The sequence below is a fragment of the Falco peregrinus genome, chromosome 9, assembly GCF_023634155.1.
Source record: "Falco peregrinus isolate bFalPer1 chromosome 9, bFalPer1.pri, whole genome shotgun sequence".
Classification (NCBI taxonomy): Eukaryota; Metazoa; Chordata; class Aves; order Falconiformes; family Falconidae; genus Falco; species Falco peregrinus.
Window position 1 is genome coordinate 20,358,879 of NC_073729.1, and position 17,565 is coordinate 20,376,443.

At 66.8% G+C, this 17,565-nt stretch overlaps 6 protein-coding genes across 7 annotated transcripts; 5 read left to right on the top strand and 1 right to left on the bottom strand.

Moving 5' to 3' along the window:
* Positions 1 to 18: 18 nt before the first annotated feature.
* Positions 19 to 3,329, top strand: AGBL2 (AGBL carboxypeptidase 2). Its single transcript, XM_055814200.1, has 9 exons — positions 19 to 498; positions 730 to 906; positions 997 to 1,104; positions 1,189 to 1,339; positions 1,417 to 2,187; positions 2,267 to 2,429; positions 2,635 to 2,967; positions 3,056 to 3,165; positions 3,242 to 3,329. Exons 1-9 carry the CDS (start codon positions 165 to 167, stop codon positions 3,327 to 3,329), a joined length of 2,235 nt encoding a protein of 744 aa, XP_055670175.1. The 5' UTR covers positions 19 to 164.
* On the top strand, positions 3,322 to 4,448 carry LOC101921079 (AGBL carboxypeptidase 2). The gene is made up of 2 exons (XM_055813415.1): positions 3,322 to 3,495; positions 3,638 to 4,448. Exons 1-2 carry the CDS (start codon positions 3,352 to 3,354, stop codon positions 4,046 to 4,048), a joined length of 555 nt encoding a protein of 184 aa, XP_055669390.1. The 5' UTR covers positions 3,322 to 3,351; the 3' UTR covers positions 4,049 to 4,448.
* A 205-nt stretch (positions 4,449 to 4,653) lies between these two features.
* Positions 4,654 to 8,381, top strand: MTCH2 (mitochondrial carrier 2). The gene is made up of 13 exons (XM_055813401.1): positions 4,654 to 4,811; positions 4,896 to 4,980; positions 5,068 to 5,174; positions 5,325 to 5,351; positions 5,735 to 5,788; positions 5,897 to 5,954; positions 6,083 to 6,134; positions 6,222 to 6,281; positions 6,829 to 6,922; positions 7,113 to 7,160; positions 7,560 to 7,627; positions 7,963 to 8,038; positions 8,182 to 8,381. Exons 1-13 carry the CDS (start codon positions 4,725 to 4,727, stop codon positions 8,266 to 8,268), a joined length of 903 nt encoding a protein of 300 aa, XP_055669376.1. The 5' UTR covers positions 4,654 to 4,724; the 3' UTR covers positions 8,269 to 8,381.
* A 1,454-nt stretch (positions 8,382 to 9,835) lies between these two features.
* On the top strand, positions 9,836 to 11,255 carry NUDT8 (nudix hydrolase 8). Its single transcript, XM_055813407.1, has 4 exons — positions 9,836 to 10,066; positions 10,147 to 10,279; positions 10,637 to 10,714; positions 10,823 to 11,255. Exons 1-4 carry the CDS (start codon positions 9,858 to 9,860, stop codon positions 11,051 to 11,053), a joined length of 651 nt encoding a protein of 216 aa, XP_055669382.1. The 5' UTR covers positions 9,836 to 9,857; the 3' UTR covers positions 11,054 to 11,255.
* A 416-nt stretch (positions 11,256 to 11,671) lies between these two features.
* Positions 11,672 to 14,069, bottom strand: NDUFV1 (NADH:ubiquinone oxidoreductase core subunit V1). Its single transcript, XM_055813382.1, has 10 exons — positions 13,904 to 14,069; positions 13,738 to 13,820; positions 13,498 to 13,668; positions 13,242 to 13,425; positions 12,969 to 13,158; positions 12,594 to 12,806; positions 12,343 to 12,509; positions 12,191 to 12,272; positions 11,964 to 12,109; positions 11,672 to 11,875 (listed from the first exon to the last, which is right to left on the bottom strand). Exons 1-10 carry the CDS (start codon positions 13,955 to 13,957, stop codon positions 11,792 to 11,794), a joined length of 1,374 nt encoding a protein of 457 aa, XP_055669357.1. The 5' UTR covers positions 13,958 to 14,069; the 3' UTR covers positions 11,672 to 11,791.
* Positions 14,070 to 14,162: 93 nt separating this feature from the next.
* On the top strand, positions 14,163 to 17,558 carry LOC101911242 (calcium-binding protein 2). Of its 2 annotated transcripts, XM_055813392.1 has the most exons (8): positions 14,163 to 14,817; positions 15,053 to 15,223; positions 15,305 to 15,466; positions 15,639 to 15,669; positions 15,816 to 15,950; positions 16,062 to 16,171; positions 16,263 to 16,410; positions 16,486 to 17,558. In XM_055813392.1, the coding sequence occupies exons 1-8, from the start codon at positions 14,548 to 14,550 to the stop codon at positions 16,509 to 16,511; spliced, it is 1,053 nt and encodes a 350-aa protein (XP_055669367.1). In that variant the 5' UTR covers positions 14,163 to 14,547; the 3' UTR covers positions 16,512 to 17,558. The 2 variants fall into 2 exon arrangements, with proteins under 2 accessions (XP_055669367.1, XP_055669368.1); XM_055813393.1 differs by lacking the exons at positions 15,053 to 15,223; positions 15,305 to 15,466.
* Positions 17,559 to 17,565: the final 7 nt, after the last annotated feature.

Below are 17,565 nucleotides of genomic sequence, written 5' to 3' on the forward strand. Positions count from 1 at the left end.
TGGCCCCGCTCCTCTGGGTGTCTGCCAGGATAACGCAATCCCTTTGGCTCCTTTCCTGGCTTCGGGACCGCCCTGTCCCTCCCCAGTGCTAGCTGGTCGCTCAGCGACCGCGTCCTAGTCACCAGAGAAGGGTTTGCTGGGCCGTTGCGGGAGCTCTCACAGCCATGCAGCCCAGCCCAGCGATCAGGGTTGAGGGACTGGGGGGGTTCGGTGGCGAGCTGGTCCCCGAGCCCTACGACAGCTTCATGTACAGCCACCTGCGCTACTACGGCTACTTCCGAGGTGAGCCTTGGCTGCGGAGGGGCCCTGGCCACAGGGGCACGTCCCCTCATGTCCCCAGCTCGGGGCTGCAGCTGCGCTCTCCCCAAGGCCAGAAGATGGGCAGGCAGAAGAGCCCGGTGTTCCCAGGGGGCTCTGCTGAGCAGCACGCCTCCGAGGAGCCTGGCACCGGCAGCACCAAACCTGGCTGTCTGCGGGGTCCTGGGCAGGAGCTGAGCCGTGAGTGAGACCCCGTTGCCGCCCACAGTCCCCCGGCAGTGCAGTTGGTGCTGCCCTGGGGCTGAGAGCTGTGTCCTCCTGGCGTGCAGAGCACAGTGGCTGGGTCCTCTCCCTGCTTCGGGGTAGTGGGTGGGTTTGGGGGGGTGTCCCCACCCCAACCCTCACAGCTCGGGCTTCCTGCTCTGCCACGAGTGCATCACAGCCCCCCAGCCCCTCTTGGTCCTCTTGCAGCCCCTGGGGTGCTGGAGCAGACCCCCCGCCAGGGCACACCGGTCCCCTCAGTGCGGTGCCGTGGGTCCCTGGGGGAACCGCGGGCTCTCTTTGCCCTTCCCTCGGCACGGGGACCCCTACCGGCTCCCCACTGGCCTGTTGAGTGCGAAGTCATCGAGGAAACGATCAAGCACATCGGTGAGGGAGTGCTCCGGCCATCCCCCCCCCCCCTCGCCACTGCGCCAGACACCCATGGTGCCCACAGTGCCTGTCTCTGTCCCTCCCTAGAGTGGGTCCCCCCTGAACCGGAGCCCTTCTGCCAGCCCGTGGGTCCTGAGCAGGCTCCAGCCACCCCCAGCAAGGAGCCTGGCACTGTTGTCTACCACTTCAACCCAGGTACTGGGGAGGGGGCAGCACCCCTGGGTGCCCCCTTGGTCTCCCCAGGCCCCTATCGCTGTCCCTCTGGGCTTCCCCCCACAGCACCCCGAGGCTCCTGCTTCACTCATGCCCGGGTCGGGGGGGCCCCTGGTCCCCTCTCCTCACCAGCGGCCCCCTTGGAGGGTCCCCAGGACACCACACTGCTCTTCGAATCCCGCTTTGAGAGCGGCAACCTCCAGAAAGCTGTCAAGGTGTAAGAGAGGGTCTGGGGGCCTGGGGGCGGGCAGCAGTAGGGCTGGGAGCTGGAGTGTGGCCTGTCCTGCTGCACAGGGGCCCCTACGAGTACGTGCTGACACTGCGGCCAGACCTGTACACCTGCAAGCACACCCAGTGGTTCTACTTCCGCGTCCAAAACACCCGGCAAGACCCTCTCTACCGCTTCACCATCGCCAACCTGGCAAAGCCCAAGAGCCTCTACAGCGAGGGCTTGCGGCCGCTGCTCTACTCCCAGCGGGATGCCCAGAGCCGTGGCATCGGCTGGCGCCGCGTCGGGACTGACCTCCGCTACTACCGGGGGGGTGGTGGCGGGGAGGAGCCGGCCACCTTCTGCCTCTCCTGGACAGTGCGCTTCCCCCACAACGATGACACTTGCTTCTTTGCCCACTCCTACCCCTACACCTACTCTGACCTGCAGCGCTACCTGCGGGCACTGGCAAGTGACCCAATGCGTTCACAGTACTGCACGGTGCGGGCGCTGTGCCGCAGCTTGGCCGGTAACACCGTCTACCTGCTGACCATCACCAGCCCTGCCGGTGTGGCGGCCAAGCGGGTGGTGGTGCTGAGTGCCCGCGCACACCCCGGGGAGAGCGGCAGCTCCTGGGCCATGCAGGGCTGCCTCGACTTCCTCCTTGGTGCCCACGCTGATGCGCAGCTCCTGCGCCGGCTCTTCATTTTCAAGGTGGTGCCCATGCTCAACCCCGACGGGGTGGTGGTGGGCAACTCGCGCTGCTCCCTGGCAGGCCGCGATCCCAACAGGGCTTACAGGACGGCGCTCCGCAGCTCATTCCCCAGCGTGTGGCACCTTCGGGCCATGGTTGAGAGGTGAGGTGGGGGTGCGGGGAGCTGGCAGGTCCATGCCGTTCCTGTGGTGGTGCTGGTGGGTTTATCCTGATGTGCGCAGGGTGCTGGCGGAGCGGGAGGTGGTGCTGTACTGCGACTTCCATGGGCACAGCCGGAAGAACAATGTCTTCATGTATGGCTGTGACAGTGGCAGGGCTGGTGCTGGGCCACGGCTGTGCCAGCGCGTCTTCCCCCTGATGCTGAGCAAAAACGCCCCCGACAAGGTGGGATTCTCTGAAGCCATCCTCAGAGCTGAGGAATGGCGTCTCAGAGCTGGGGAATGGCATCCTCGCCAAGCTTCATGGTGACACCAGATGGTGATGCAGGGAATGTGGCCACCGTGCCACTTCCCATGCTGCTGTGGTGTCCCTGTGGGGCTTGGAAGGGGGACACATGCCCGCACTGTGCCAACTCCGGGGCTGGCCCCAGTTCTCCTTCCCCAGCTGCAAGTTTAAAGTGCAGAAGAGCAAAGCAGGGACGGGCAGGGTGGTCATGTGGCGCATGGGTGTCTCCAACAGCTACACCATGGAGGCAGCCTTCGGTGGCTCCACGCTGGGTGAGGGGCTGCCATGGGCCAGGGGTAATGGTGCCAGGTGTGTTGGCAGACACATGGTCCCCAGGTTGGGAAGCTGCCACTTGTTTCGTTGTGCCCTGTTCCCTCCAGGCGGAAGGAACTCGCACTTTACTGTCGAAGACCTCAAGTCGCTGGGCTACCACCTCTGTGACACCCTGCTTGACTTCTGTGACCCTGATCCCGCCAAGGTGGGTCAGCAGCTGTGGCTCAAACAACAGCACCCAGGCTGGTCCTGGTGCTGCAGGGAACCACGGTGATGCTGGCTCTGACCCGCAGTTCCAGCAGTGCCTGTCAGAGGTGGACACGCTGCTGAGGCAGCGGCTGGGCCATGAGCCGGGCTCTGGGGGCAGCTGGAGTGACGTCTCCGCCTCAGAGCTTGAGTCCAGGTACGTCCCAGCCACGCCGCCCCACAGAGCCCGGCAGTGCCAGCGGGTGCTGCAGACAGTCGTCTCCCTCACACAGCACCAGTGGCTCTGACAGCTCCGTGTCCGATGAGACCCCGGCACAGCTGGTGAGTCCCTGGGTGCCACTGCTTTCAGGGCAGGCATGATGAAGCGCCGGGAAGGCGCAAGATGTCACAGTGTGCAGATGTTCCTATATTGCTTTGCCATCTGCTGCAGCAGGAGCGACAGAGGAGGAAGCAGCTGCGGAGCCGAAGAGCGAGGAATGCCTTGAACCAGACAAACGCTGCCTACCAGAACCATGCCAACATCCCGGTGAGCCTGGACTTGTGAGGACAGTCCACCTGGTCCCAGAGGGGACAGTCCTGGAGGGACCCTTGTCCCTGGTGCTGTCCCAGCCTGGTGCCAGTACTCCTGGAGCTCCAAGTGGGTCTAACTCCTCTCCTGTGACCCCCAGGCCAGGCCAGGGCCCTCCAGGACCCACCGGCAGCTGGCTCTCCCCGGGACCCCAAGGGGAGGCAGTGCGGCGGGAGAGGAGCCCAGAGCTGGCTCTGTTGTAACCGTTCCCAGCACAGCTGGAGTGGGGGCTGGACACCGTGCTGCCATCTGGGGATCTCAGCTGGACAGCGGCACCAGTGCAGTGTCGCGCCATCAGCCACTGCTGAGCACCCACCACCCTGGTGTCACCAGTGATTCCTCACGGGATACAGCCCTGGGAGCCAAACTGGGGCTGTCCAAGCGGTGGGGTGGGCAGCGGGGCGGGCAGGTGGCTGCTGCCCGCAGGCACAGGGCACATTCCCACCTCACCACCCACAGCACGGCCTCGCTGCCCGCTGCCCGCCGCTGCTGGGCCTGTGCTCGGGATTAAAGGCTGTACCCGTGGCTGTGCCTCTGTGTGGTGACACTAGTTTTCATCCTGCCATTCCCCTGGGGCTCCTCCTCAGCCTCCAGCCTGCCCAGAGGCTGCTGGCACCCAGCCCCAGGCCCCGGCACCATGACGGTACCTCAGCCCTGCAGGCTCCGTTGTGCTGCAGGCCCCATCACCACGGCGTCCACTCAGGCCCTATCTCCATGACATCCCTTCAGGCCCCATGCCCTCAGGTCCATCGCCATAGTGTCCCTTTAGGCCCCAGACTCTCAGGCCTATCACCACTGCGTCCCCTCTGGTCCCAGTCCCTCAGGCCCTGTCGCCATGATGTCCCTTCACGCCCTGTCCCCTCTGGCCCATCGCCCTGCCCCCTCAGGTCCTGCCATGTCCCCTCAGGCCTGCAGGCTGTGGCGAGGCCTCAGGCACCGCGGGTGCCGCAGGCCGCGTTGCCATAGCGACGCCTCAGGCCTGCTGGCCGTGGTGACGCCACCTCGTTGCTATGACGACCCGGCGCGCCGCTCCACGCTCCCCCCACCCCCCCCCCCCGCTCCCCCCCGCCCCGCTCCCCCCTCGCCCGGAAGCAGGCTGCGGCCGCGCCGGAAGTACCGGGAGCGGGGGGAGGAAGCGGAAACGGTGGCGGTGGTGTCCTTCTGGGCCGTGACGCCGGGGCGGCACCATGGCGGACGCGGCCTCGCAGGTGCTGCTGGGCTCGGGGCTGACCGTGCTCTCGCAGCCCCTCATGTACGTGAAGGTGCTGGTGCAGGTAAGGGCTTGCCGGTAACGGGGGGGCTGGGGGGGCGCACCGGGCCCGGTACCGGCGACTGCAGGCAGCCTGTCCCCGCCGCAGGTGGGGTACGAGCCGCTGCCGCCCACCCTGGGGAGGAACGTCTTCGGGCGCCAGGTCTACCAGCTGCCGGGCCTCTTCTCGTACGGTGAGTCTGCCGCGGCGGCGCGGCTGCCCGTGTCTCCCGCCCCGCGGGGGTCTGGCGTGGCGTGACGGGGTCCCGCTGCCCCCCTAGCCAAGCACATCGTGAAGGTTGACGGAAGAGCGGGACTCTTCAAAGGCCTCACCCCCCGCCTCTGCTCCAGCGCCATCGGCACTGTGGTGCACAGCAAAGTGCTGCAGGTACCTGGGGGGGCGCGTCGCAGCCGGCCCCGGGAGGGCTCTGTCGGCCGGCGCTGGGGGCACCGAGACCCCGCGTCTCGCCGCTTTGGCCTTGGGGGGTCCCTGCCCTGGCCTCCGCGGCTGTGCTGACCCTGCCCTTTCCATCCCCAGCGGTACCAGGAGGCCGAGCAGGCTGAGGTAGGTGCAAGGCTGCTTCCCCCAGTGAATCCTCTGTCTCCCTCTTGATCCCTCCTTCCACCCCTCCCTCCTTTCCCCCTCCTTCCCCCATCTCTCTTGCTCCCTTCCTCCCTCTCTCACTCCCACTCCTTCCCTTTGTCTGCCCACCTGCCTGCCTCCCTCCCTCTCCTTTTCTCACTCCCTCTCTCCCTCCTTCTGTGTGCGCCCTGGCTGCAGGCAGAGGCAGCCCGGCATCAAGCACTGCCCCCAGGGAGAAGGGCTCCAGCAGGGCCAGGGGCTGCCGAGCCCATGCTGGGGGGCTGTGGGTCCTTTCAGAGGTGGTGGGGAAGGAGTGGTGCTTTTTGGGGGGCTGTTCCCTGCCTGATGCCTCTTTCTGTCTCCAGCCTGGCACCAGCAAGAAGGAGCCCGTGTCCTCACTGGAGCAGGTTCTCAAGGAGGTGAGGAGGAGGAGGAGGGTGTTAGAGGGGCTTGGTACAACACTGGTGGGTGCTCTGTCTGCTGTGTCCCTGTCACCCAGCCCCCCCTGACAGCCCTTTTCTCCTCAGACCTCCCGAGAGATGGTCGCTCGCTCTGCTGCCACGCTCATCACCCACCCCTTTCATGGTAGGTGCCTTCCCCCGTAGCTGGTGCACGGGCCTAGTGACTCAAGTAACGGGTGCGTGTCACCCCTGTGTTCCTCTGGAGCATCCCTGTACCCCCCTGACCCTCGCGCTGCCTGTCTCTGCCTGCAGTAATCACCCTACGCTGCATGGTGCAGTTCATCGGCCGGGAGACCAAGTACAGGTATGGGGCGGAGGCTGCCGCAGCGGGGGCTGCCTGCCCGCAGGGCCCCCTCTGACTGCAGCACTGTCCTCTTCCTCCCCGGCCCAGTGGGACACTAAGCGCCTTCGCCACGATTTACCGAGAAGAGGGTATCCTGGGCTTCTTCGCGTGAGTGCCGTCCATTGGGGCCTGGGGAGGGGGGCACAGCGGGGTGTCTCCCCAAAATCCATGGGCCTCACTCAGGTGTTGCTCCTCGCTCCAGTTGCGGCGCTGCAGCTCTGCCCTCCCATCTTGCCGGGTTCCAGAAGCACTCCGCCCTGACCTCAGCCGCTGCTGGGGTGCACAGTTTCCTATTCTGCTCTCCCTGGGGGGCTTCCTGGTGTGGATCTGGCAAGCCCCTGCCTTGTAGCCACCAGCCCCGGGGTGTGCAGGTGACATCCAGTACCTGGGGACATTAAAACAGAGCAAAGGTGTAGTAACCTTTTCCCGGGAGCACTGGCTGGGGGGTGTTTTGGGTCCCTCCAACAGTTCCCCTCTGCGTCCGTGTCCTCTCTGAACAGTCCTGCTCCTGGGGCCAGGAGTTCCCCCTTCACCCAGCTTCTGGGGGAACTGCTGCTCCCTCCTGTTCTAAACTGGCTGTTCCCCAGCTCTCCCTCCGTGCAGCTGGATCCAAGGCTGCACTAGGCTCACATTCCTGCTGCCTTTTCTCTTTTAGCGGCCTCATCCCCCGGCTCCTCGGGGACATCCTTTCACTCTGGCTCTGCAACATGCTGGCCTACCTCATCAACACGTACGCGCTGGAGAATGGGGTATGGGCTTGGCACCCTGCTTTTGGGGGGCCTGGGGCAGGCTGGGGGCAGTGCAGGGACGTGGCTGGTGTTGAGTTGACAGCAGTGAGGGATGGGGGAGGCTCCAGGGACAGTCTGGGAGGCCACAGCCCTGTTTTGGGGTGGCAACACAGCTCTGTAGGGAATGAAGGTGCCTTTCCCTTTCCTACAGGTCTCAACCATGGCAGAGATGAAGAGCTACTCACAGGCAGTCACTGGAGTGAGTACAGCCCATGTGACGGGGGGGTACACACGTGTGTGATGCTGTCTCCCTGTGGGGAGGGAGGACATAACGGAATCCTCTTTCCCCTGGGAAACAGTGTGTTCCCATAATCCTGCCTGTCCTGCGGCTGCTGCGCTGGGGGAGCAGAGCCCTGGGCTGTGGAGGGATCGTCCGGCAGGGGAAGGAATGCTCCATGGAGGAGCTCTGTGACCCTGCGCACCCACGGGCTCACGCCGTCGGCCTTGGCCCAGCCCCACATGGGGCCTGTGGGAGAGGGTTTCCTCTGTGGGGTGTCCTTGGGGATTTTTTGGGGCTCCTTACTGCCATGTGGAGTGAAGCGGGGAGATCCCTAGGGGTCCACGTGCTGCTGCCAGTCAGCCCTGCTCTCCCTTGCAGTTCTTTGCCAGCATGCTGACCTACCCCTTCGTGCTGGTCTCCAACCTGATGGCCGTCAATAACTGCGGGTGAGTCTGCCACCATCTCCTATGCCGCAGCGAGGGCGAGCCCACGCCTGGTGGGGCTGGCCCGGGTGTCGGCCATGCCCCTCCATGCCAGATCAGCTGCCAAAACTGCCTTTCCAAAGCTCCCAGATAGCAAAGATGTTTTAAACTTGCTGTGGGGCTAATCCCTGGACGGTAGCACTGTGGTTTGGGGGGGATGTGTGGGGTGGGAGCCTGGCCTTGGAAGGGCCATTTTGGCGTTCAGCCCAGCGTGGTGCTGCAGAGGGGGATGGTTCCTTCCCTACTGGCTCAGCCCTGGGTGGAAATAATTTCCCGTGGGTCTCCTCTCCCTTTCCCAGGCTGGCTGGGGGCCTCTTCCCCTACGCACCCACCTACTCCTCCTGGCTGGACTGCTGGAGCCAGCTGCACAGGGAGGTAAGTGGCTGGAGCGGGGCAGCGCCGGGATGCTGCCTGGCCATGGAGAGGAGCCAGGTGGGAGCCCCGTGAGGTCTGGGGGGGCTGCACCGGGAATTGGGGCAGCCCTGACTCACCCAGCAGTGATTGTCTCCTCCTTCCAGGGCAACATGAGCCGAGGGAACAGCCTGTTTTTCCGCAAGGTGCCCGCAGGGAAGCGATACGTGTGGGAGGAGAGGAGGTTTCGCTGAAGTTGGAGATGAGAGGGCAGTTGTGAAGCCAAAGTGGGGCTCTGGAGGCAAAGAATTGAGAGCGTGTTGATTTCTATACAGTTTTTTAAAATCATTTAATGCTGAGAGGTGAAGGTTGGATGTCTGATTGTCTGTCATGAGGCCGGGGGTTTCCTGGGGAGGGGATTGGCCGATCTCCAGTGTTCCCTCCCTGACTGAACCACCGGAGTGCTGTCCCTATGATTCCCTACTTCCCCCTTATTTCTCTGACCCCTTGTCAGCTCAGCACCCGCACAGACCCCCGTAGGCACAGTCAGCCAGGCTGGGTGCTGGGACAGTCCCATGAGCCACTGTCATGTCCCTCCCGTCCTTGCAGGGACCCAGCACCTGTCTCTTATCTATAGCCTGGAAGTGTTGGCGTTGCTGAGGCTCCCAGTAAATCCGCTGGCAGAAATCCCTCTCCTGTGGTTACACCCTGGGAGCCTTCTCCCAGCCTTGGACCCAGTCGAGGCTGTTTTGAGGGAAGAAATTCCCCCGCAGGATAACAGGGCCCAGAACCTTCCCCCTCTTACCAATAACCCCCTTGATTTATTAAGACTGGTGGTACCAGTGTTACAGGTGCTTGGGCAGCGATGGTCCCAGCTCCCCCAGGGGCTGCCCCACCCTGCGCAGGGGCTGGGGGCTGCTCTTTAACAGCTGGGGGATAATTGTGGGGCAGTGGCGTGGGTGGTGGTGGGGCCCAAAGGCCTCTGCTCATGCGCCTCAGTTTCCCCTCCCTCATTCCTCCTTGAGGCTGCGGTGGTGGGAGCAGAGCTGGGGGGGGTTCCCACCGCAGCACCCCTGGGTGAGGGAACACAGGAGTGGCACTGGGGGGGCGCACACCCCGTCAGAGGGTTGCGAACTCCTGAACAGGGTTGCACAGCTGGAGAGGGGCTTGCACGTGTGGTGGGGGTTGTGTGTGTGCAAAGCTGGGAGGGGGGTTGCACATCTGGTGGGGGTTGTTGCACACCCAGCAGGGGCATTTCAAAGCTGGGGGGGTGGGTTGCGTACCCAGCAGGGGTTGTTGCACACCCAGCAAGAGGACTGCACACCTGGCAGGGCATTGTAAAGCTGCAGGTGGGTGTTGTGCAAAGCTGGGGGGGGGGCCGTTGCACACCCGGTGGGGTCTGTTGCACATCCAGTGGGAGGGTGGGACACCCAGGGCCGCTGCATGCCCAGGGGGGTGTGTGCAGAGCTGGAGGTGGGTTGCACAGCAGGCAGGGCAGTTGCGCGCCGGGAGGATGTTGCACAGCTGGCGGGGGTGGTTGCACACCCTGGGGCTGTTGCACGCCTGGTGAGGGGTTTGCGTACTGGGAGGGGTTGCACACCGGGAGGAGGTTTCATCCCGCGGCTGGGTTGCACACCTGGCAGGGGGGTTGTACGCTGGGAAGTGGTTGCACACCCGGCAGGGCTGTTGTACACCGGGAGGCAGTTGCACATGGGGGGCCGCTTGCACACTGGGGCGAGGCTATCCACCGGGGTGGCCGGTTGCACGCCCCCCCGGGAGGCCGGAGCACCCGGGAGGGGGCGGGCCCGGGCCGGCACCGCCCCCCCCCGGTGCCCGCGGCGCCATGGCGGAGGCGGCGGGAGCGGCGCTGCTGGGCGGTGGGAGCGAGCGGCGGTGCCGGGCGCGGCTGGCGGCGGCGGCGGGGCGGCGGGGGGGGGCGGCGGCGGCGGCGGCGGCCGTGCTGGTGCCGCTGTGCTCGGTGCGCGGCCGCCCCGCGCTGCTCTTCACCCTCCGCTCCCGCCGCCTGGGCGGCCCCCACAGCGGCGACGTCAGGTACCGGCGGCGGGAGCGGGGCCCGGGGCCGGGCCGACGCCGACCCCCCCCCGTGCCCTCCCTGCCCCGGCCTTTTGCAGCTTCCCCGGGGGGCGGCGCGACCCGGCGGACGGCGACGCGGTGGCCACGGCGCTGCGGGAGACGCGGGAGGAGCTGGGGGTGGCGGTGGCGGCACCGAGCGTCTGGGGGCAGCTGCGGCCGCTGCCCGACCGGGTACAGGGCACCGGGGGCGGGGGGCGGGGCGGGGGAGCGAGGTGACAAGGGCGCCGGGCTGGGGCTGCAAGGTGTGTGGGGACACTAAGGACGTGGGGGTGGCAAAGGGCACGTGAACATAAGGGCGGGTGGCAGCAGGGACACAGGGTGATGGGGACACAGGGGTTGGCGGGGACACAATGACAGATTCATGGAATGACAGGGACACGGGTGGCAGCAGGCAAGGGGGTGTTGGGTGACAGATGCACAGTAGGGCCGCAGGGTGTCCGGGGCTGGGGAGAGGGGATCCAGGTGCGTGGGTGACACTTTGGGGAAGGGGTGACTGTCACCCCCATCCCCTGTGGATGCACCTTCCAGCAGGGACAGATGGTGGCTCCCGTTGTGGCCAACCTGGGGCCCTTGGAGGACTGGACATTAACCCCCAACCCCGATGAGGTGGGTGACCCTGCACTGGCTGCGGCCCCCGCCTAGGCTGAGCACCCAGTTCCCTGGTGCCACTGTGGCAGCCGGCCCTGGCCACCCCCCTGTCACCTGTGCCCGCAGGTGGAGGAGGTCTTCACCCTGCCCCTGGCTCACCTGCTGCGGGAGGAGAACCAGGGCTACACCCATTTCCGCACCGCCGGCCGCTATGGCTACACCCTGCCTGTCTTCCTCAACGGCCCCCACAAGGTCTGGGGGCTGACAGCCATCATCACCGAGCTGACGCTGGAGCTGCTGCTGCCCAGTGGCTACCGCAGGAAGACCTACGTGCCGGCACGAAGCCCCTCGACGTGACGCCAGAGGGAACGAGGTGGCCCTCAGGTGCCGGGGGGGCATTTTTAGGGGTGGCCTTGACATGCACACCGGGATGGGGTGGGAGGAGGGTGCCGTGAGGAAACCAGCCCTTCCACCCATGGGTGCTGCTGCCTGCCAGGCTCCACCTGCCTGCAGCTGGCGTCACACACTGTGATTTAGTAAAAAGCCATGTTTGGAACCACTTGTGCCATGATCTGTGAGTCACAGTGCATGGCTGGCCCTCGATGCCAACACTATGGGGGCTGGGGGGACACGACAGCTGTCCCCTGCAGCACTGGTACAGGCAGGAGCTGTCCTGGTGTCCCCACGGCAGGGAGCATGGTGTCCCCAGGGATGGGCTGGGGGCCATGTAATACCCCAACAGTGTAGTGCTGCCTCTGCCCCCCGGCCCAGCCCAGCGGGGGCCATGGAAGCTCATGGAAAACCAGGATCTCCCTTTGGGGGTGGGGAGGAAATCCATACCCTGGCTGCGTGATCCCCCTGATCCTGGGGATACCCTGCTCCAGGGGAGGCAGGACCCCAAAGCCCTGCCAGTGGTCCCTTCCCAGGTTATGTCCGCAGCTTACACCTGTCCCCCCTCCCAGCCAAGCGAGCCCGTGAGCGCAACAGCATTTATTGAGGATCCCTCAGCAGAACCCACAAGTTGCCCAGGGAGCCCCCCCAGTAGGAACAGGCAGGGCCACCACTGCCGGCAGCCCCTGCCCCCCCACCGCCTCCTTACGCCGACACCGCTCGGGCTTTGGCCTCCCCATAGCGCCGCATCCTCTCCTCCAGCTCAGGTCGGAAGTGGCGGATGAGGCCCTGCACAGAGCAAAGGAGATGGGTTAAGGGGGTGGGGGGAAAGGCTGACAACCCCCCCCGACCCTGCTCCCCGCCCCAGACGCCCCACCTGCACAGGCCAGGCTGCACCGTCGCCCAGGGCACAGATGGTGTGGCCCTCGATCTGCTTGCTGATCTCCCACAGCGCATCGATCTCGGCCACCTGTGCATTGCCCTGCACAAACCGCGCCATGACCTTGTTCATCCAGTCAACACCTGCAGGGATGGGAAGGCCATGAGGGGCCTGCAGTGTGGCCCCCCAGGCCCCACACCTGCCCGCCCCGGCCCCCTGCTCACCTTCTCGGCATGGGGTGCACTGCCCGCAGCTCTCGTGCTTGTAAAACTCGATGAGGCGGGCGATGGCTTTAATGACATCAGTCTGGGGAGGGAAGGGAGGGTGAGGGCCCTGCCACGGCACGGGGGGGCTGGTGAGGGGGCCCGTCCCTTACCGATTTGTCCATGACAATGACGGCAGCCGTGCCGAGCCCGCTCTGCGCCTGCACCAGGGAATCGAAGTCCATCAGCACAGTCTCGCACACTGACTTGGGCAGCAGCGGCGTGGAGGAGCCCCCCGGGATGACAGCCAGCAGGTTGTCCCAGCCCCCGCGGACACCCCCTGCCAGAGAGGGGGGACAGGGCGGGCTGAGCTGGGCCCAGCATGGCCCCAGCATGGCTCGGCAGGGCAGCCCATGGTGCTTACCGGCGTGTTTCTCAATGAGCTCCTTCAGCGGCACTGACATCTCCTCCTCCACAGTGCAGGGGTTGTTGACGTGACCCGAGATGTTGAAGAGTTTTGTCCCTGAGTTGCGCTCCCGCCCGAAGCTGGCAAACCAGGCACCACCCCGCCGGCAGATGGTGGGGGACACAGCCACCGTCTCCACGTTGGCCACCGTGGTGGGGCAGCCAAAGACACCTGGAAGTGGTGGGAGCTCTCAACGGCTGCAGCAGGACGGTGGCTTGGGGACGACTGGTTTTGTCCGGTCGCTGCCATTTTATCCCACTCTCCAGCAGTGCCTGGAAATGGCTCATGCTGCCAAGAGCCACAGAAGCAAAGCAGGGAGGGCCGGGAACGTACCCACGTCGGCGGGAAAAGGGGGCTTCAGGCGTGGCTTGCCCTGCTTGCCCTCAATGGACTCGATCAGCGCCGTCTCCTCCCCACAGATGTAGGCTCCGGCACCCCTCACCACGAAGACATCAAAGGCATATCCCGAGCCACAGGCGTCCCGCCCCAGCAGCCCAGCCTCGTACGCCTCCCGGATGGCCACCTGCAGCGGGCAAGGACCAGTGGGTCTGGGGCAGCCCCCTTCCCCTGCTGGCTGGGGCCCCCTCGCCCCCATCCGCCGCTCACCTGCAGGTTGGAGGCCTCGTTGTAGAACTCGCCGCGGATGTAGATGTAGGCAGCGCGGGCGCCCATGGCACGCCCCGCCACCAGGCAGCCCTCCACCAGCTTGTGGGGGTCATGGCGCATGATCTCCCGGTCCTTACAGGTGCCCGGCTCCCCCTCGTCTGCGTTCACCACCAGGTATTTGGGTCTGGAGGGGGATGCGGGTGCCGTCAGGGCCAGGCTCCCCGCGGGGGGGTGACGGGGCCAGTCCCGGTCTCACCTGCCGTCCGGGGGCTTGTTCATGAAGCTCCACTTGAGGCCGGTGGGGAAACCGGCGCCGCCGCGGCCCCGCAGCCCCGAGGCCTTGATCTCGCCGAGGATCCAGTCCACCCCCTTGAGCAGGATCTCCTTCGTCTTGTACCAGTCGCCGCGGCGCAGGGCGCCCTGCAGCCTGCGGGCACGGCACGGCCGGTGGCACCGAGCTGGTGGCAACGGGCCACCCCCCGACCCCGCCACTCACCGCCAGTCGTGCCGCCCGTAGAGGTTGGTGAAGATCCGGTCCTCATCCCGTAGCGACCCGAACTGCGTCTTCTTGGGCGCCGTCTGCGGGGACACACGCACTCAGCGCCGGGAGCACCGGGGCTGGCGGGCCCCGCCCCGGCGCGCCCTCCCCCGTCCCCGCTCACCGAGAAGGAGGCGGCGGGCAAGCGCCGCAGCGCCAGCAGCTGCCGGGCGGCCATGGCGGGGCGGGCAGCGGCACCAGCACCGGTTACCGGGACCCACCGTCACCTTCAGGCGCCCCCCGCGAGCGGCGCACCGGCGGTGACGTCCGCGGCGAGCGCCGGCACCCGGCGCAGCGGTGACGTCAGCGAGCGGGGCAGGGCCACTCCCGGGGGCGTGGCTAGACGCGGAGGCGTGGTCGCACTTGACAAAGAGGCGTGGCCACACGGACAGGGGGCGTGGCCAGGATGGCTCCGCGCTGCCACGTGCCTCGGGCCCCGTCCCGGGTCGGGTTTCGGGAGCTGAAACCGGAGGCCCCCGCCCGCCCCCCCCCGGTGCCCCCCGGGGCGCCCCGCTGCCACCACCACCCCCCCCCCGGCACCCCGGGGGGCCGCGTCGTGCTGTCCAGCCCCAGCCCCGTGGCGGGTCCCGCTCGCCCCCCAGCTGCCCCCTGGTTTGGGGCCACCTTACCTCTGTCGGTGGCCTCGTCCCGGCGAGGGAGCAGGGCCGGAGGGACGGGCGCGGATCCGGTTTCCCTCCCGCCTGCCCCTGGGGGTGCGGAGAGGGAGTGAGGGCTGGTGGCGAGCGGTGGGACAGGGTGGGAGGCAGCATGTTCTTCCTCTTCCGTGGGCCCCAGCGGCGGGGCACCGGCAGCCCTGCGCCCCCCACCTGCCGGGGCATCCTCTGCCCCCACGGCCCCAGTAAGCGGGGAGGCCGCCGCCGCCTCCACCTGACCCCGCAGCTCGTGGGGCAGGGGGGTCCCAGCAATACCGGCACCCTGGGGAGCCAAGGGCGGCTGAGCCATGGCGGTGTGCCCCCCACGGAGCATCGGCGGGCTGCCGAGGAGCCGGGGTCCCAGCTGCCCCCGGCTTTCCAGCAGGTAACCGGCAGTGGAGCAGAGGGCCGGGTCATAGCAGGGCTGGCGGGTGCTGGGGGACCCTGAGTGCCCCCGCGGGGAGGCTGGGGGGCTGGGGAACAGCTGGGCGGCTCCCCACATCTGGAGCAGGGCGGCCAAGCGGGGAATAATCCGGGGGATTATGCGCGGGCGCGGCACCCCCCCCCGCCTGCCCTGCATATCCCCAGATATTCCATAAAAACCTCAAATCCCCGCGCAGCCACGGCCACTATCACACCCGCCCCGGCCCTGGCCCCAGCTTGCCCCGGCGGGGTGGCAGTGCCCAGGACTGCGCCAGCTGGCCCCCCGGGGCCAGGCATGCCCTGCGGCGTGGGGGCAGCCCCCAGCCATGGGCAACTGCACCAAGACCCCTGAGCGGAGGCTCCCCAAGGTAAGACTGGCCCATGCCTGCCCTGGGTGGCCAGCAGGGGGGCTCCCCCGCCTTCGCCGCTGATGCCCGCTCTGCCCTCAGGATGGGAAACCGCGCTCCGGCTCCCTGGCCCCTGGCACCGGGGACCCCGAGGAGGCAGCGGAGGCGGCACAGTCTCCTCCGCTGCAGAACTACTCGGTGCTGCAGGGGCTGGTGGGGCCAGCCTGCATCTTCCTGCGGCAGAGCATCGCCATCACCCAGCGGGTACGTGGCCGCCCCCTCCCACACACCACGCGTGCCCGCTGCACCGGGCACCACGCCACTGGCTGCACCCTGTGGCCGCTTGCCGGCCGGCAGGGGATTTAAGGCAGGATCTCTGGGGGGATCCATGGGAGAAGGACCCCTCCTTTGACTCTTTTCCTTTTCTCTTCCCCAGGACCGGGAGCTGCGGCCCGAAGAGATTGAAGGTGAGGTGCTGCCCTCCTTGGGACTGGGGGTCTTCCCCCTGGTCGGGAGCTGCCCTGGCTGCAGCAGGGTGACAGGCTGGTGGGAGCGAGTGGTGGGGGCATGTGGTGGTGCCGGGGTGCCGGTGGTGACGCCACGCTCCCCCCAGAGTTGAAGCAGGCCTTCCGGGAGTTCGACAAGGACCGTGACGGGTACATCAGCTACAAGGACCTGGGCGAGTGCATGCGGACCATGGGCTACATGCCCACCGAGATGGAGCTCATCGAGCTGTCCCAGCAGATCAGTATGTGGCAGGGTGCGGGGGGGGGGCCCTGTACCTTGCTGGCAGCCGGACCTGGCCCCGGTGATCTCTGCCCCCCTCCCCCCCCCCAGTGATACCCTGCTTCTGCCACAGCTGGGGGCAAGGTGGATTTTGATGATTTTGTGGAGCTGATGGGCCCCAAGATGCTGGCGGAGACAGCGGACATGATTGGGATCAAGGAGCTGCGTGACGCCTTCCGTGAGGTGAGGGGATGGGGATAGGGGGATGGCCCAAGTGTGGGCAGGCTGTCGGCACACCAAGGGTGGCTGGCACCGATGGGCACTTGCCCTGCAGTTCGACAGCAACGGAGACGGGCAGATCAGCATGGCGGAGCTGCGGGAGGCCATGCGCAAGCTGCTGGGGCAGCAGCTCAACTACCGGGAGGTGGATGAGATCCTCAAGGACGTGGATCTCAATGGGGATGGCCTGGTGGACTTCGAAGGTAGGGGCCAGGGAGGGGGCCGGGAGCACCCCTAGTAATATTTGGGATGCTCTGCACATATTTTCCTGCCGGCAGAGTTTGTGCGGATGATGTCACGCTGAGGGCAGCGTGTGCCAACATGGGACCCGAGCCCCTGCCGTGCCTTACGAAGAGGAGGGGGCCGTGGAGAAGAATGCCCAGCTGTGGTTGGGGCTGTGCAGGCGCAGTGCAGCGCTGGAGCCTGGGGCGAGGCCCTCACTTCTTCAGCGCTGGAGGCGCTCAGCCTTACCCTTGGCTGCACGCCTGCCCGGCTGCTGAGGTCCAACTGCGGTGCTGGGCGCTGGGGCTGACGCCAGGCCGCTTTTTGGGTGCAGATGGCCGGGCTTCGGCCACTCTCGCCCTGATCTTTGCTCTTTCCTGCTCCCCGCCCCGCAACGTCCCCCCTTCCCAACCTGACCTCACCCCAAAAGCCAAACGTGTCGGTTCCCTCTCCCCGGCTGCACCCCAGCCCTGCTGGCTCATCCCTCCTGCCTTCGCTCTGTGCCCTGTACCCGAAGCCAAGCCCTTTGCGTCACCCCCGCTCCCTCCAACCATGATATAGGGCTGAGCCTGCAGCCACCCCACCGCCCGCCCCCATTATCGCAGCCAGGCCTCAGAGCTGCCCCCGGCCCTGCTCTGTCCTGCTGGGCACCCCAATTGCTCTCGGGGCCGGTGGGGCCCCAGGATGCTCCTTCGGGCCCCCGGTGCAGGGGAGGTGCCTCGGGGCTTTGGTGCCCAGCCTGGCTGCCCTCGAGGGGTCAAAGCGGGAATAAAACGGCAGCCGGGGCCCACTCCCCGCCCCGGGCACAGGCTGTGGGGGTTTTTGCTCTTTTGAAATTAAACTCTTCGCTCTACGGACTTTAATGTGTCTTTATCTTAGGATTAGATTTTCATCCCTCCACCGCTGAGGTGTCCCAGGTACCCCCGGGTGCAGTAAGGGCTGAGGCCCGGAGGTCAGGGTCGCGCCGGGGGGCGCTCCCCCCACACCGGTCCCGGTAGGCCCTGCCCGGGAGCCCGCCCCCCCCCTTACCTGGCCCGGGGCTGTGCGGGCGGCACGGGGGGGTCCCTGCCCCAGCGGAGGCCCGGTACCGGCCGTGGGGCCCGGGGCTCTCCTCGGCCCCTCAGGGGATGGAGGCG

Bases quoted from the DNA above. Each gene is read 5' to 3' on its own strand.
- LOC101911242 (XM_055813392.1), top strand. From the start codon at position 14,548: ATGTTCTTCCTCTTCCGTGGGCCCCAGCGGCGGGGCACCGGCAGCCCT. The intron at 15,224-15,304 runs GTAAGACTGGCC...CTCTGCCCTCAG, and splicing joins CTGAGCGGAGGCTCCCCAAG to GATGGGAAACCGCGCTCCGG. The intron at 15,670-15,815 runs GTGAGGTGCTGC...CGCTCCCCCCAG, and splicing joins GCGGCCCGAAGAGATTGAAG to AGTTGAAGCAGGCCTTCCGG.
- LOC101921079 (XM_055813415.1), top strand. From the start codon at position 3,352: ATGTCACAGTGTGCAGATGTTCCTATATTGCTTTGCCATCTGCTGCAG. The intron at 3,496-3,637 runs GTGAGCCTGGAC...TGTGACCCCCAG, and splicing joins AGAACCATGCCAACATCCCG to GCCAGGCCAGGGCCCTCCAG.
- NDUFV1 (XM_055813382.1), bottom strand. From the start codon at position 13,957: ATGGCCGCCCGGCAGCTGCTGGCGCTGCGGCGCTTGCCCGCCGCCTCC. The intron at 13,821-13,903 runs GTGAGCGGGGAC...GTGTCCCCGCAG, and splicing joins TGCCCGCCGCCTCCTTCTCG to ACGGCGCCCAAGAAGACGCA. The intron at 12,273-12,342 runs GTAAGGGACGGG...TTCCCTCCCCAG, and splicing joins TCATTGTCATGGACAAATCG to ACTGATGTCATTAAAGCCAT.
- MTCH2 (XM_055813401.1), top strand. From the start codon at position 4,725: ATGGCGGACGCGGCCTCGCAGGTGCTGCTGGGCTCGGGGCTGACCGTG. The intron at 6,923-7,112 runs GTATGGGCTTGG...CCTTTCCTACAG, and splicing joins CGTACGCGCTGGAGAATGGG to GTCTCAACCATGGCAGAGAT. The intron at 7,161-7,559 runs GTGAGTACAGCC...TCTCCCTTGCAG, and splicing joins ACTCACAGGCAGTCACTGGA to TTCTTTGCCAGCATGCTGAC.
- AGBL2 (XM_055814200.1), top strand. From the start codon at position 165: ATGCAGCCCAGCCCAGCGATCAGGGTTGAGGGACTGGGGGGGTTCGGT. The intron at 1,105-1,188 runs GTACTGGGGAGG...TTCCCCCCACAG, and splicing joins TGTCTACCACTTCAACCCAG to CACCCCGAGGCTCCTGCTTC. The intron at 2,430-2,634 runs GTGGGATTCTCT...GGCTGGCCCCAG, and splicing joins GCAAAAACGCCCCCGACAAG to TTCTCCTTCCCCAGCTGCAA.
- NUDT8 (XM_055813407.1), top strand. From the start codon at position 9,858: ATGGCGGAGGCGGCGGGAGCGGCGCTGCTGGGCGGTGGGAGCGAGCGG. The intron at 10,067-10,146 runs GTACCGGCGGCG...GGCCTTTTGCAG, and splicing joins CCCCACAGCGGCGACGTCAG to CTTCCCCGGGGGGCGGCGCG. The intron at 10,715-10,822 runs GTGGGTGACCCT...CTGTGCCCGCAG, and splicing joins TAACCCCCAACCCCGATGAG to GTGGAGGAGGTCTTCACCCT.